Consider the following 14746-nt stretch of genomic DNA (forward strand, 5'->3'; position numbering starts at 1 on the left):
GTTTTAAACATTTCTCAAAAATACGTATCAGTTTCAAATTTTAATATTGTACATATCAATAGGTATAACCCATGGAAATGTAAGTTCTTTGGGGTCCTCAATACTTTTTTTAAGAGTATGAGGGGCCCAGGAGTTTAAATTGGATTATAAAATCTGTAAGGGTAGAGACTGCATCTTGTTTAGTGTTACATCCATAGGTCTTGGCACACTGCCTTGCAAATGGTACACACTCAGTAAATACTTGTCAAATAAAAGAATGACTGCCAAAGCATGTACCTAAAGGTGCTTTTAGATACAGAAAGCAAACACCTAAAGTGGTCTTTACTTCCCTTGGTTGTTTTTTCTAGTCACCAGCTTGGATTAAAAATGGTCCGTTCCTTAGTGTCTAGTGTATAGACAGTGCGTATCTTGATGATATCGCCAGGAATGTCTAGTCACTTGGCCAACGTCCTATGTTTTCATTAATGAGCTTATAACTCCACCTCCTGATTCTTCCTGGGAAACAAGCAAACGTCTGGCAGAACAGATGGCCCCTTTGCTGTGGCCTGACAGAATGAAATCTTGGATTTTATTTAACAATAAAACAAAGTAGTTTCCACAGGCGGGAACCTTCCCCTCCTCACCAAATAGTATTTCCTGTAATGTAAACTTGCAGATTAATAGTAATTATTAGTAGTAATATCCTCAATTAGAATTGCCATCTTAAGGAATGAAGACATGGTCTAAAATAATCACTATACAAATATAAACAACTTTTAAAAAAATGCATATTCCCAAAATTGCAGATTACCATCCCACAGCAACCTGCCTCCAGTAATGGATTTTATGATAAGGACTTTAACCTGGGTTCTGTTCCTAAAGAGTCTGATTCAGCAGGTCTGGGGGGGTCTGGTATTGTCTAAATCTTTGTAAGTGATTTAGATGCATCTCCTAGAGTCTAGGGGCTATGATGACAAGTGTTAGCCTACTGTATTGTCTTAATCATTAATAAGGAATGCACTCATAGTCAACATGAATTAGTAAGACACTGAAAGAAACTTAATATGATTTTGATATCACAAGATCGTGTTTCTAAAAGCCAGGAAAGAATCTGGATAATTTTGCTTAGGAGTTAGAGAATCTTGCAAGGAAATTAATGACACTGCCCCTGTTTACAGTGCTATAGTTTCTTCCTGTGCTGAGCCAATCACATAGCTCCATTATAAACTTGGAAAAGAGAAACTAAGAGATGAAGAACGTCTATGAGAGGTCAGCAGCTGGAAAGTCACACTGAGGCGGGGCTGAGCAAGCCCGGATGAGTACAGAGCCAGGCTGAGTAAACAGAGGAGGCCTGTTGGAGAAAGCAGAGGAAAAAGGGGGAGACAGAGTGTGCCTGGTTCCTGCTGACTTTCCACTTTCGATTGTCCTCTCAGGAGGCCTTACTGTGCCATGGTTCTTGCCCTTTGATTTCTATGAGCTTCCCCTTCCAGATTTACAAAAAGAAAAAAAGAATCCCATCTTGCCTGAGCCAGTTTGAGTAGGCCTCAACTCCTTAAGAGAGCCAAGAAGTGGGATACATTGTGGTCTGTAAGGACAACGTGGCATGAGAGGTGAGGGATGGCCATAGAATTTATTGTCCAAAGCAGAAATCTTTTGGAGGAAAGGGGGTGTTAGTGATTACACCAGAACAACAGGTATACAGAAACCAGGTGGGACTAGTCCAGGCAAATGGGATGTATGGTCATCCTTGGGATGGGAAAAGTGGGTTCAGGATCAGGAGACCAGCTGGCACAGCTAGCTCTACCCCTCCCTCTCCATTTGACTTTAGATAAGTCACTTCTGTTCCAAGGCCTCAATTTCCTTGACCCTAAGATAACAGATTTGAGATATCTTTACTGGTTTTTTCTGATCAAGAAAAATCTCAGACTAAGATAAGTCTTCTTAGAATAGAGGCAACTCAGGAGATGAGGTAGATATGCAAGAAGGAGTCCTTTAAAATTATATATAGCTGAATGCCTTTACATACACATCAATAAAGATGTTTTACTGATTTGACTTTAAAAAACAAGATCCTGGCCGGGCGCGGTGGCTCACGCCTGTAATCCCAGTACTTTGGGAGGCTGAGGCGGGTGGATTACGAGGTCAGGAGATCAAGACCATCTTGCCGAACACTGTGAAACACCATCTCTACTAAAAATACAAAGGAAAATTAGCCAGGCATGGTGGCGGGCGCCTGTAGTCCCAGCTATTCAGGAGGCTGAGGCAGGAGTATGGCGTGAACCTCGAGATCGTGCCACTTCACTCACTCCAGCCTGGGCAACAGAGCGAGATTCCGTCTCAGAAAAAAAAAAAAAAAAAATCCCATATAGTCACTAATCAAAGCAATCTGGTTATCAGTGATTACATTTTACTTCTTTTTTTGTTTTTCTTTTTGAGACAGAGTCTCTCTCTGTCACCCAGGCTGGAGTTCAGTGGTGCCATCTTGGCTCACTGCAACCTCCGCCTCCCGGGTTCAAGTGATTCTCCTGCCTCAGTCTCCCGAGTAGCTGGGACCACAGGTGCCAGCCACCATGCCCAGCTAATTTTTGTATTTTTAGTAGAGACAGGATTTCACCATATTGGCCAGACTGGTCTCGAACTCCTGACCTTGTGATCCGCCCACCTTGGCCTCCCAAAGTGTTAGGATTACAGGCATGAGCCAGCGTGCCTGGCCTATATTTTACTTCTTGAGGCTTCAGTAGAACAGCTCCAAAGTTGCTATGGCTCCTAAAAGAAACCAGCTGGTGCTGACTTGCCCAGAGCCTCAGGTACAGACGAAGGGGAAGTGTATTTGTCCTGTTCATTGCATCTCTGAGACCTAATGCTACAGTCCTGCCTTGACCTGTGAAGAGGAAGTCAAAGGTGTAAACTAGACTCCCACTGGTTCCCTTGACAGCCCATCCCTTGTTGACCAGCCCTGACTGTGGCCACTTCTGCATCCCTATTACTGGCGAGACAGTCAAACTGCCAGTATGTCTGCAGAGATTAGGAGCGCACACTTAATATTCTGAACCGCACAGCTGCTCTTAAAGGTCACAGGATCTCAGAAGTTTGGAGCTAGGAGGAACCATAGCTTGTATAATAAGTTTCAATTCACAGATGACAAATAATAGCTAAAGGCATAACAAATGTTAACGTTCAGGCATTGTGTGACGCTTGTGCTGGGTGCTTTATAGCAATCATATTTCATTCTTGTGACAACTCTATGAGGTAGGTATTCTTATCCTTATTATTCCTATTTTCAAAATGAGGATCCTGAGGTTTTGAGGGATTAAATAACTTGCCACTCTGCTTGTTCAGCTTAGTCCAAGAAATCCTTAGGGACAGAAAAAAAATGTTTGACTCAGTTCTGCTGATTCTCAGGACACTCTTCTTTCTATTAAAATGATCACAGGTGAGTCAAGAGGTATTTAATATGTATCTCAGGCACTGTGCCAGGTGTCAAGGCAGTTCACTGGGATACCAGATGAAATGTAACATAAACTCCTGCCTTTCCAGGCCTAAGGGAGGAAAAGGAACTGCTGGGTCTCTGCAAAGCTCTCTCTTCATGAAGGCCCAAATGCTTATAAGGAAATGCCATATTAATGCTCATAATATCCCCTAGGAAGAGGGTGTGGGAAAAAGAGAAGAGAAGTACTATTATGCCTCTCTTGCAAATGAGAAAATTGAAGCAGAAACAATTACAGGCCTTGCCCAATACAAGGCAGTCACCACTGAGGCCAAGAATGAAACAAAATTGTCTTGGCTCCTTCTACTATATTCACTGGCCATAATTAAAAGTCTCTGTTATCTCTGGTCACTGCAGGGTTCAAGGACAATTATCATTTGAGACAACTTTTTGGATAGGAATTATCTTACTAAGTTTCCCACACCTACTCATTTGAATTTCATCCCTTTTCCCTCTCCCCTTTTTGATGCAGACAAGTCAGGGCACAGACAATCTTCAAATGAAAAACAAAGAATTGGAAATATCAGAGTAAATTATATTACAACAATATTAGAATCAAGTTATGAATGAATTCTCCCATAGTAAATACTAGTGGCAATAAAGATGACTGCCATATATTGATCACCTATTCTGTGCCTGATACTATGCTAAGTGCTTTATACTTGGTCCTACAATAATACACATGCAGAGACAAATACAGGTTTTGTGGGTCCCTTCTTAAGAAAAAGAAAATTTGGGAATCAGGGCTTTGGAAGGGCCTGTGCAAGTGAGGGAACCAAAGCTTAACTTTGCAAGTTTCATGGTAAATGCATCACTGTGCCCAAGTTAGCTAACAGCTCATATCTCCACTTTTACAAGCAATGAAATTGAGAACCAGGTAAGTTAAGTAACTTGACTTAAGTCATAAAGCTTATAATGGCAAAAATAGGATTTGAACATATGGAATCTGACTCCAAATCTCATGTATTTTCTTTGTGTGGCTTCTAATAAAAATAAAATTGCTATCATTTATTAAGCACTAACTATATCCCAGAAAGATCACACCTTAAGGTTATCAGAGTTATGTGACAAAGCGGATGTGATCATTAGTCCTTATTATCCCTATTTACAGATGGGGAAAACATGAATCAAGTAAGATTAAACAGCCCATGGTCACCCAGCTGGTACATGGTGGAAGCTAGGTTTCATGCCCAGGAGTGTAAGATCCTCATTCTTTCCCACTATCCCATGCTACCTACCACCCTACAGGTAATCCAGGAAAAAGCAAAACAGTGATGTGTGACTTACCTCTAATGACAACAGTATTTCCACATCTGTCCACTGAAACTAGCCCTGTCCTTTATTTTCATACAATACACTGTGCAGTCCTCCTTAGCTGGGATTGAGCAGCTCTGAAAGTCCACTTCCCTGTACTATTACTTATCAGAACAGAGTCCATTCCTCATGGAGAAAACCACTTGGAAATACCAACACAAACTCAGGCCCCAGTCAAGTTGCCTTACAGCCACCCCCTCGCCCAGAGAAATGGAGACACACAGAGAATCTAAGGGCTGGCTATATGGGAACCAAGGGGAAAATCACTCATCCTATAGGGCTCCTTGAAACAGCCTTTCAAAGCCATATAAGAAATCTCACATATTGACTATAATTGGATTGCTTAACTCTAGTCACCCAAGCAAGAGTTTACATCCTCAGGCACAGCTCACCATGGATTTGGACATGGACAGGAGTGGAGAAAGGATTCCGTTTCTTTTTTCCTTGAACATGAGTACTCAGAGGAAACTGACCCTTGAGATGCTCGGACAGTGGGCCTTGTCTTCCCTTGGCAATGTGAACTTTAAAAATTTCATTATGCTTTGCCATGGTGCTTTTTGAAAAATTGCCTTTAACTGCCAGATTTCAGGTACTCACTTAATCACTTTTGGAAACTCAGTTAAAGGAATACATCCATTGCCACCTGGAATGAAACAGCTTTACTAACTGGAGAATGCAGGGATTCAAAGTAGACTAGGCCTGGGCTTTTTTGTCTGGCCACAGCAAGTGCAGACCAGTGGGAGAAATGAAGCGTGCAGTTACGGATGCCAACAAGAAAGGCTGCTGCTCGAGTGATTTTTTTCTTTCTTAAGGAAAAAATGATCCCAGTAACTCTCTCTTGTTCCTCTTTTGACACAGCTTGGTGGACGTGGGGGAAAGGGCAGATGAAATGACTAGTGAAATCAAGAGATGAAGTATTCTTAAAGGACTGGCTCTCCAGCCCAATCATCTAGAGGAAGAGACAAGTTCAGATTCTTGTAGGGAATCTAAATGCATCTGTGCCTGAAAATTATGGCCGTTTGAGAAGACAAGAATTCATGGTGAGACAAAGCAACACAGGCTGTTGGTACAAGACACAAAGCCACTAAGTCAGCGTTCAGCAAAGACTGATGGATGAAATGTCACACAGCCTAAAGGACCGGCCCAGCTACCAATTGCCCCTGCCCAACCCAAGAAAGCAAAAACACAATAGACCGCACACCCACGTCTCATCCCCAGGCGCACACCACTTCAAAGGCCACAGCAAGCAGACAACATAACCTGCCTCTTCTGCGGTGTCTTTCATTTAGTTCTGTTTCTTCAAGAAGTGGGAGGGAAACAAGTTTGGGCTCACCTGAGATTGGGGTGTAGACGGAAGGAGTGCGGAGAGATGCAAACGACAGAACACAACCGAAGGCCTTTTTAAAAGTCAGGATCTATAGCCTTACTTATTACTGTAAAGGGAACAGAGTAGGCTCCAGCCTTCCCCATCCTTCCCTAACCCTCGCCTACCAAACCCTGGAAGACAAGGACTTAAGAAGAGCTCTAGTGCAGAGGCTCTGCCCGAGTGCGGGTCTTCCCCATACAAGGTGCAGCAGCAGGGGTGGCGGGCGCGGGGTGGGGGCTGGAAGACTCCATCACACACAAACACACACAGCCCGCCCCGCCTCACCTTCTCGATACTCTGGTCCACAGCCTTCTGGAAGACCCGGGCCACCAGCAGCGTGACGCTGGTCACCAGCAGGAGCAGGGACAACGTCCCCGCAGTGTAGAAGCAGCATCGGCCCATTCTGTGCGCCGCTCACGGGCCGGGCCGGGCCGCACCCGCCCGGGATCCCACTGCAAGGAGGGAGGAGCCGCCGCAGAGGCGTTGGAAGACCCGGGACCCTTCCGCGCCGCGCCCTCCCGGCGCCCGGTTCGTGCGCGCAGCCTGGCGAGCGCGGCCCCGGGTGCACCGGGCGGATGGGGCCACCGAGGGACGGGCCCGGCTTCGGTTTCAGTTTCCTTCGCCCTGGAGCCGCGGCGCCCGCCTAGCGCAGCTCGGGAGAGTGCAGGGAGCGCGCAGGGACGTGACGTTCGCGGGCCGGGCTCGCCGCAACCCCGGGAGGCGACCGCCGGCGACTGCGCGGGGAGGCGGGCGGGGGCGGAGGCCGCAGTCATGTGCCCTGCGGCGGCGGCAGTGATTCGGCCCGCGCCCTCCCCGGCCGGTCCCCCGTGGCCCTGAGTGGCTGCGGCGCCTGAGCCAGGCCCGGCCGGGCGGCTCCCAGCGCCCTGCACCGCAGGCCCAGCTCTCGCTCCACCGAAATCGCCGAACGCGGTTCACACACTCATTTACTCATTCCGCAGATAGGTCTGAGGGCCTCCCATGGGCCACGCGCGGGGGAATCAAAGTGGTTGGGACATACCCCTGCTCTAGAGGCGCTCGCGAGTTAGCGGGGACACTGTTACCGCAATTAGAACACAATGTAACAAGTGCTTCTACTAGGTGCCTGCTGAGATCATGCCAGCAAGCACGTTCTGCCTGGATGACCTAAGGCCCTCACACTGAACTGGGGCCTGGGGGATGCATAAAAGTTTGTCACGTAAGGGGCATGTGCAAGAAAGGAAGATGTGCAAAAAAGGGAGGAGAAGGCATTTCACGGAGAAGGAAAGGTAAGCAAAGGCATTGGGGGTGAAAGAGCAAAACCTGTAGGAAGCAAGAAGGAAGTTCCTTTTGACTGTAGGCTCAGGTGTTCAGGGTGTGGAGTCGGAGGTGTTGAGGCCCCAAGGAGTCAGACTTTGAAGGGCTCCTATCCTGTTGAAGAGGTGGAAGTTGGGAAGGAGCTTGAAGCACGCAGCGCTAGTGTTCTTGCCTGCTTTGCTCACTATCGTGTCTCAGACACCCAGGACCAAGACCTACACACAGCCAGGACTCAAGAAGTGTTAGTTAAATGAGTGTTTCTTCTATGCCAGCCCTTTACTAGGTTCTTTGCACAGTTCTACTCATTTAAGAACCTTGGCAGTCCTATGAACAGGAGGTTGTGTTTGTCCCAGCCCTCCAGAAACAGTCCCAGATGGGGGTACTATGCAAGAGAGTTTTGAGGGAAAACAGGGATCTGGACCTGGGATGCAGGTGTGCTCCTTGTGAAGGAAAGAGGCAAGCAAGGAAGGAAGGTTGGGTGGAAGGAAGCATTTGATACTATACACAGTTCATGTCTAAAAAGTTCAGCAAGGTCATTGGGGTGGGGAATCCTTTAGCCAAATGGGCTTGTCCCAGAAGTCTGGCATCTCCCAGAAAGAGGCCTTAGCCCTGCTGTGCTCAGTCATGAGCTGGGAGCAGCCTTAGGAAGCTGGCCTTTGCAGCAACCTGGGGATAAATATCAGGGGATGGATTTCAGCAGAGCTCAGCAGTTGAGGTGGAGCTATTGATCAGTTATGCTGTCTACACTGCAAGACCCAAGAAGTACATTTTCTTGGCAACTATAGTGTATTATCCTCATTTTACACTCAAGAACACTGGGGCTCTGAGTTAAGTAACCTAACAAGCTCAGCTGGTTACTGAGTGGTGGATCCTGCCTGAACCAGGATGTAGGGCTGGCTGTTGGCCTCCAAAACCCTCACTTTTTTGTACTCTGTGCATTGCTGCCTCCCAATCTGTCACTAATGAGAATCTGGGGACAGCATATCAGTTAGGAGGCTTTGTTGAGGAGTTGGTGAAATAGCATGATGGTTTAAAAATGGTGGCAAATTGTTACTCCTGTTGAGAGGTAGGGTCTATACTTTCTTGCTTTGAATTTGGGCAAGTTTTAACAATTTGTTAAACCAGTAGAATACAGTGGAAATGACCATATCCTGGAACTTCTGAAGCTAGATCATAAATGCCTTGCAACTTCTGCTGGGGCCTCTGGAAATCCTTGCTCTTGGAGCCTTAAGTCACCCCTAAGTTCAGCTGCCCGGAGACTGCTGCAGAGAACATGGGAAAGACTCCGGGGAGAAGCCTTGAGTCTGTAGGAAGAGAAATGTCCCACCAGTCCCCAGCTGTCCCTAGCCTTTTGAGTCACAGGCCCTAGACATTATAGAGCGGAGGTGAGTGGTCCCTGCTGAGCCCTGCTCAAAATGCAAAATAAAGGATTGTTGTTGTTTAAGCCACTGAGTGTTGGTGTGGTATGTTACTCAGTAGATAACTGGAGCAGATGGTGAGGGCAGGACTGAAGCTGGGACATTTTGCAGCTACCAAAGCTCTTCAAGCAGCAGCCCCAGAGGACCAGTCCTGTGTTCAAATAGAACCTGGTGGGGTCCTGAATGATTCAACTGTCCCCAGCCTGATGGGTGAGTGGTCTGCAGTCCTCAGGTGTCCACAATCGGCAGCCTTTCTCTTCCCCCAATCCTACGTCTTCTCTGCTGTTAAGTTCCAGTTAGTTACATTAACTCTGCTCTGTGCCCCAGTTTGCTTAAGGAGCAATGCTAGCCCACTAACCCTCAGATGCCCCCTACCCAGGCATTGGTTGAAGTCCTCCTGTAATCTATATGTCTTCTCCTTCCCTAACTAGAAAAAAATATTTCATAACTTGCCTGCCTGGGTCCTTTGGCACTCAGAAATTCATGTTCACATTGAACTTCCACTCCCTACTCTCTGACTGCTACAATCAGATTTTCTGCTTGCTGACTCCATTCTGGAGGGCAAACTCCATAGGTACCCACCCCTTCCACCCCTGAACCACCAATCCCAGGGTACTCTTCCTTTTCATTGTTCATTGAGGTCCCTTCTTGTCTCTTGTCTGGGCCACCAGGACAGTAACAGACTGTGGGGATGGAGAGATGGAGACAGATTTGATAAACGTATCACTTGTGGGAGAGTTTCTAAACAAGGGCTTTCAGCTCAAGTTGCCCTCAGTTTACCTTCCCTCTGAGGATCTCACTCTGTTTCCACTATGTCAGGCGGTTAGTAAGCCGCTTCCCCTTTAACACTCTGGACAGGCCGAATGAAAACCTCTTACTTGGTTCTTCTTAACACAGCTGAGACCAGTCTAGCATTTTAAAAATGTGTTAACATAAGACAAACATAAAACAAAAAGGACCTAATTACAGAAAATATACACAGCTTTTAAGAAAATAATGTATATTCCCAAAATAGCAGTCTGTGATCCCACAGTAATCTCTGTCTTATCACAGAGGCTGGCACTTTTCAGCAGGTGGCCTGGCTGTCTTTCTGTTCAGTTCCATCTTCTCTACCCACAGCTACATGCAGAAGCTTTTGACACAAAGCCCCAAAATCCAGATTTAAGTTTCTCAATGCCCTTTGGGACTTCCTCCTCATTTCTGATCTATAGGACATGTCTACACCGCTAATTGGCATTGTTAGTTTATTGCCACAGGATCATCTCACCCTACAGGTGAGACTTTGCCCTCTCATCCAGGGAGTAGCCCCTGCTTGCCAGGCACTAATAACCCTGAACACACTCTGGAGGGGCAGATGGCTTAGGAAGGGGTTACTGCTCCCAGCATTTAGATGAGGAGGCTGATGCCAGGGCAGGGAGACAATCAGGAATCTTCTTGGTGACTTCTCTGCTATGTTGGATTTGTGCTCCCTCCAAATCTCATGTTGAAATTTGATCCCCAGTGTCGTAGGTGGAACCCAATGGGAGGTGTTTGGGTCCTGAGGAGAGGTTATTCATGAATAGATTAATGCCTTCTCTCAGGCATGAGTGAGTTGTCAGAGAGCCGGTGGTTGAAAAGAGCTGGCACCTCCTCCTTCTCTCTCTAGCTTCCTCTCTGCCCATGTGCCTCACACATGTGTGCTCCCTTTCTGCCTTCCCATGAAGGGAAGCAGCCTGAGGCCCTCACCCAATGCAGATACCTGTGCCATTGTCTTGTCCAGCCGGCAGGAACATGAGCCAAATAAACCTCTTTTCACTCCCCAATCTCAGGTTTTGTTATAGCAACACAAACAGACGAGGGTGGAAAATGAGGCTGATGCTGTGGCAAGGAGAAACGGTGACCTCTCTATACCTAAAATCAGAAGACTTTGTCTGAGAAGAACAAGTACACTTAATGAATGATTACTGGTGCCTGTTGAAATTATGCAGTCATTCAGGACTTAGAAAAAGAGCTTTCTTCACAGACTCTCAGGGCTATCATGGGGAAGCAAGAGGGCTCTTTGGGCTCTACCTTAAATTTAGAATGTCGATACTATACTCAAATGAGTTTAATGATGTAGTCATTATATATTTTTATGTTCAAAGTGTTAATGTGTTAAATATAAACATTTAAAATACACAACAGGCAGGGCGCGGTGACTCATGCCTGTAATCCCAGCATTGTGGGAAGCCAAGGCAGGAGAATCACTTGAGCCCAGGAGTTTGAGATCAGTCAGGGCAATGTAGCAAGACTTCATCTCCACAAAAAAATTTAAAAATTAGCAGGGCATGGTTGCACCTGCTTATGGTCCCAGCTACTTGAGAGGCTGAGGTGGGAAGATCACTTGAGCCCAGAAGGTCAAGGCTGCAGTGAGCAGTGATTGTGTCACTGCACTCCAGCCTGGGTGACAGAGTGAGACCCTATCTCAATAAAATAAAACAAAAAATACGTCACAATGTTTATAACCCTGTATGGTAGATAATCTCCAAACAGGACTACCAACAATTCTTCCTGCTTTTGTAGGCTCATGCTGCTATTCACGTCAAAGGTGGAGTCTGTTTCCTCCCTTTAATCTGGGCTGGCCCTGTGACCTGCTCTGACCAGTAGAATATGACCAGAACCCATATGTGCCAGTATCAGGTTTAGATCTGGCAGCTTCTTCGTTTGCCTTCTTGGGACCCAACTGCCATGTCCAAAGCTCAGATTAGACTACTGAATGATGAGACCATGTGGGGAGGGACACTGGAGAATGAGAGGCCACATGGATGTCACAACTCCAACCAAGTTTCCAGATGAATACAACCTCATGTCCCACAGAACAGAGATAATGAGCTGTCCCTGCTGAGTCCTGTCCAAATTGCAGAATTGTGAGCAAATGAATGGCTGTATATCAAGCTACTAAGTTTTGGGGTGGTTTGTTATGCCATGAGAAATAACACAAACAGTATTTTTATCACTTATTAATCATTTTAATATTCCAGGTGCCTAAAAATGAATGGAAATGGCCCTAAGCCTTGCCCACTTTGGGATAGGTCAGGCTGCAAGATACTTCTAAAAGTCCTGGCTTTCTTCTTATTGAAGGTGATCTATAAAATGTACCATCACACCCTAGTGATGTGACATATGTTACTCCTAAATGTTTGTGGAGCATCCTAAATCCTGAGCAATACAGGATCCATAAGAAAAAATTACTCTCTCCTCCCTCCTCCCCTACCTATCATCCCAAAGTTCTTACATTACAGAACTGCTTTATGCAGATAGGCTTACAGATCCCAGAGGAGAGCTCATATATCATTTATATCGTATCACATGCACCTGTGCCAGGCCACGGGGAATCTCTGTGAAGTTACCCATGCCCCTGTCTGCTGCCTCCTCCCATCAAGAAGCCCTCATGGCTTCCTCCTTATCATCTTTGCACCCCCAACTAGGGGAGCCCTTTCCAGTTTGTTTTGGTTTGGTTTTTATTTTGTTTTGGGTTATGGGAAAACGAGAACTCCCCTCTTCAAATTCTTACTTTCCTTTTTGTTCCCCTAAGAATGCAGACTTTTTGAAACACAGAATTAGGAGGAGATATCCTATCCACCTTTTTCTCTTCCCTTTCCTGAAAACACAAGCATAGTGTTGTCTAACTAATAGAATGTGTGGTTGGAGGGCGAGGAGTCAGGATAACAAAGAGGAGAAAAATATAGTGGGCAAAAAGGGTGAATATGTCAGCAATGTTATCTGCTACTTGTACATATGCCAAGCACTATGCTAGACAGTGGGCTTCCATTACTTCATTTACTCCTCACACTGCCCTATGATGTAAACATTCTATCTTTATTTAAGGATAAGGAAACTGAGGCACACAGAGGTTGACTAAGTAGTCCAATGTTACTGGCCAGTAGGAAGCAAAGGTATTACTAAACCCGAGTCAGTCAGATGCTTTAGCCAGACTCTTAATCCCTTAGCCACTGCTTAGGACTTCTGGCCTCATGCTTACTGAGAGTAAAAGGAAAGCAGTGAAAATTGCAAAAAAAAAAGGCTATGGCATTGGAATACTCATGGTGACTTGGGCATCCAGGAGAGGCAAAGGTTGGAATTAGTGTGTGTGAGAGGGTATGCCTTTGCCTGAACCTGATGTTGAACTAGAAGGGAGGGCCAGGAAGGAGTTGCCAGTCCGGTGGCCAAAAATATACTTTCCAATATATCCAATGTATATTCTGACATGAAATGTATTCTAATCTGTTCTCACTTGAGGTACTTTAATGGTACTTTCTAGAAGCAAATGAAGCTTGGGTTGGGTTTAAAGTCAGTGTGGCAAAGCCAGCGTATTATGAAATATCAAGGCTGTCTGATTTCCTGCATGTTGTGAAATCAGGGCTAAATAAACAACATGAGAGGTCACAGTTATTCTTTAATGATGTGTTCCATGGGGAGAAGCTGTATATACGAGAAAGCCAGGTTTACTCAGCATCTCTTTCTCAGGGGAGAAAGGGGGGATGGAGAGTGAAGACAGGACTGTCTGAGGGTAGAGGCAGACTTTGTCAGCCTGGAGTGGTGGGGAGAAGATATTTGGCCAGAGATAGGGGTGCAGTGGTGGAATGGTGAAGGAGGGGCTTAGATATTAGACTATGGAAAGGGTAAAAATAAGCCCACCCCTCACCAGTAACCTGGTCCCCGCGTGACTCCTAACCACTGCACTCACTACATATCCTGAGACTCTGAAATGATTACCCAGAAGCCTCCTATACTCATCAAACCTCAGAGAAGACTACTATTCAGTTAACTTTACAACAGTTGTAAGCATTTCCAGTTCTTTCATAAATAAATACTATTTCTTATTAGTGTCAATGTAAAACGTTTCCGAATATTAATGAGTAGTGATTGCTTCAACCACACTGCAAGCTATCTTAAGCAGCACTGTTTCCTCCATTTTGAATCAAACCAGAGGAGATAGAGGTGCAAATCACAGTTCTTCAAAAAGTTAAACAGAATTATCGTATGACCTAGCAACTCTCTTCCTAGGTATCTAACCCCCAAAATTGAAGACAGGTACTCAAACAAATACTCGTAAACCAGTGTTCATAGCAGCATTGTTCACAACAGTCAAAAGGTGGAACCGACCCATATGTAATCAGACAATAATAAATACACAAAATATGTTATATACATACAATGGAAAATACTATTCAGCTATAAAAAGGAAAGAAGTAGGCTGGGTGTGGTGGCTCATACCTTTAGTCCCAGTATTTCGGGAGACCGAGGCAGGAGGATTGCTTGGGGCCAGTTCAAGACTAGCCTGGGCATCATAGCAAGACCCTATCTCTACAAAAAAATTAAAAATTAGATGGGCAAGGTGGCATGCACCTATAGTCCCAGCTTACTTATAAGGTGAGATAGGAGGATTCCTCGAGTCCAGGAGTTCAAGGCTGCAGTGAGCTATCATTGTGCCACTGTACTCCAGCCTGTGACAGAGCTAGATCCTGTCTCTTAAAGAAAGAATGAAGTCCTAATACACGCTACTACAGTGCAGACTTCTTTTCTTTTCTTTCTCATCTGCCATTTCTGATGTGAGTAATGGTCCCTCTTAGAATATGATCTTTTTAAAAATCAGTGATGGGAAAAGAATTCTAGAAAGTTCTGGCATTTTTTTACCCAGGGAGAAATAAAATGCACCAGTCATAGGTGCATTTTCTGTTACATAAGAAGAAAGATTGTAAAGAATGCCTCCAGGTGGTCACCTGGGGTCAGCTGGGACCACAGGGGCTTCATCATTCTCTCAGCAGAGACAGCACACGCACTCAGCTTCCCCTGGGGATGGCAGCTTCCTTCTGGTCCTCTTTATTTCCCCATGGAAAACTGTACAATTCACAGGCCCCAAGGTCCCTA

At 45.6% G+C, this 14746-nt stretch overlaps 1 protein-coding gene across 2 annotated transcripts in view; it reads right to left on the minus strand.

Annotated features, from left to right (window-relative positions):
- Window positions 1-6884, minus strand: part of SCARB2 (scavenger receptor class B, member 2) — a 57037-nt gene extending 50153 nt beyond the window's left edge. For both annotated transcript variants that reach the window (XM_011927225.1, XM_011927224.1), the window contains exon 1: window positions 6432-6884. In XM_011927225.1, the coding sequence (XP_011782615.1) occupies window positions 6432-6548 (117 nt within the window). In that variant the 5' untranslated portion in view covers window positions 6549-6884. The remainder of the gene's footprint in view (window positions 1-6431) is intronic.
- Between the last annotated feature and the right edge of the window lie 7862 nt (window positions 6885-14746).

This window comes from Colobus angolensis, unplaced genomic scaffold, assembly GCF_000951035.1.
Source record: "Colobus angolensis palliatus isolate OR3802 unplaced genomic scaffold, Cang.pa_1.0 Scaffold70, whole genome shotgun sequence".
Taxonomy (NCBI): domain Eukaryota; kingdom Metazoa; phylum Chordata; class Mammalia; order Primates; family Cercopithecidae; genus Colobus; species Colobus angolensis.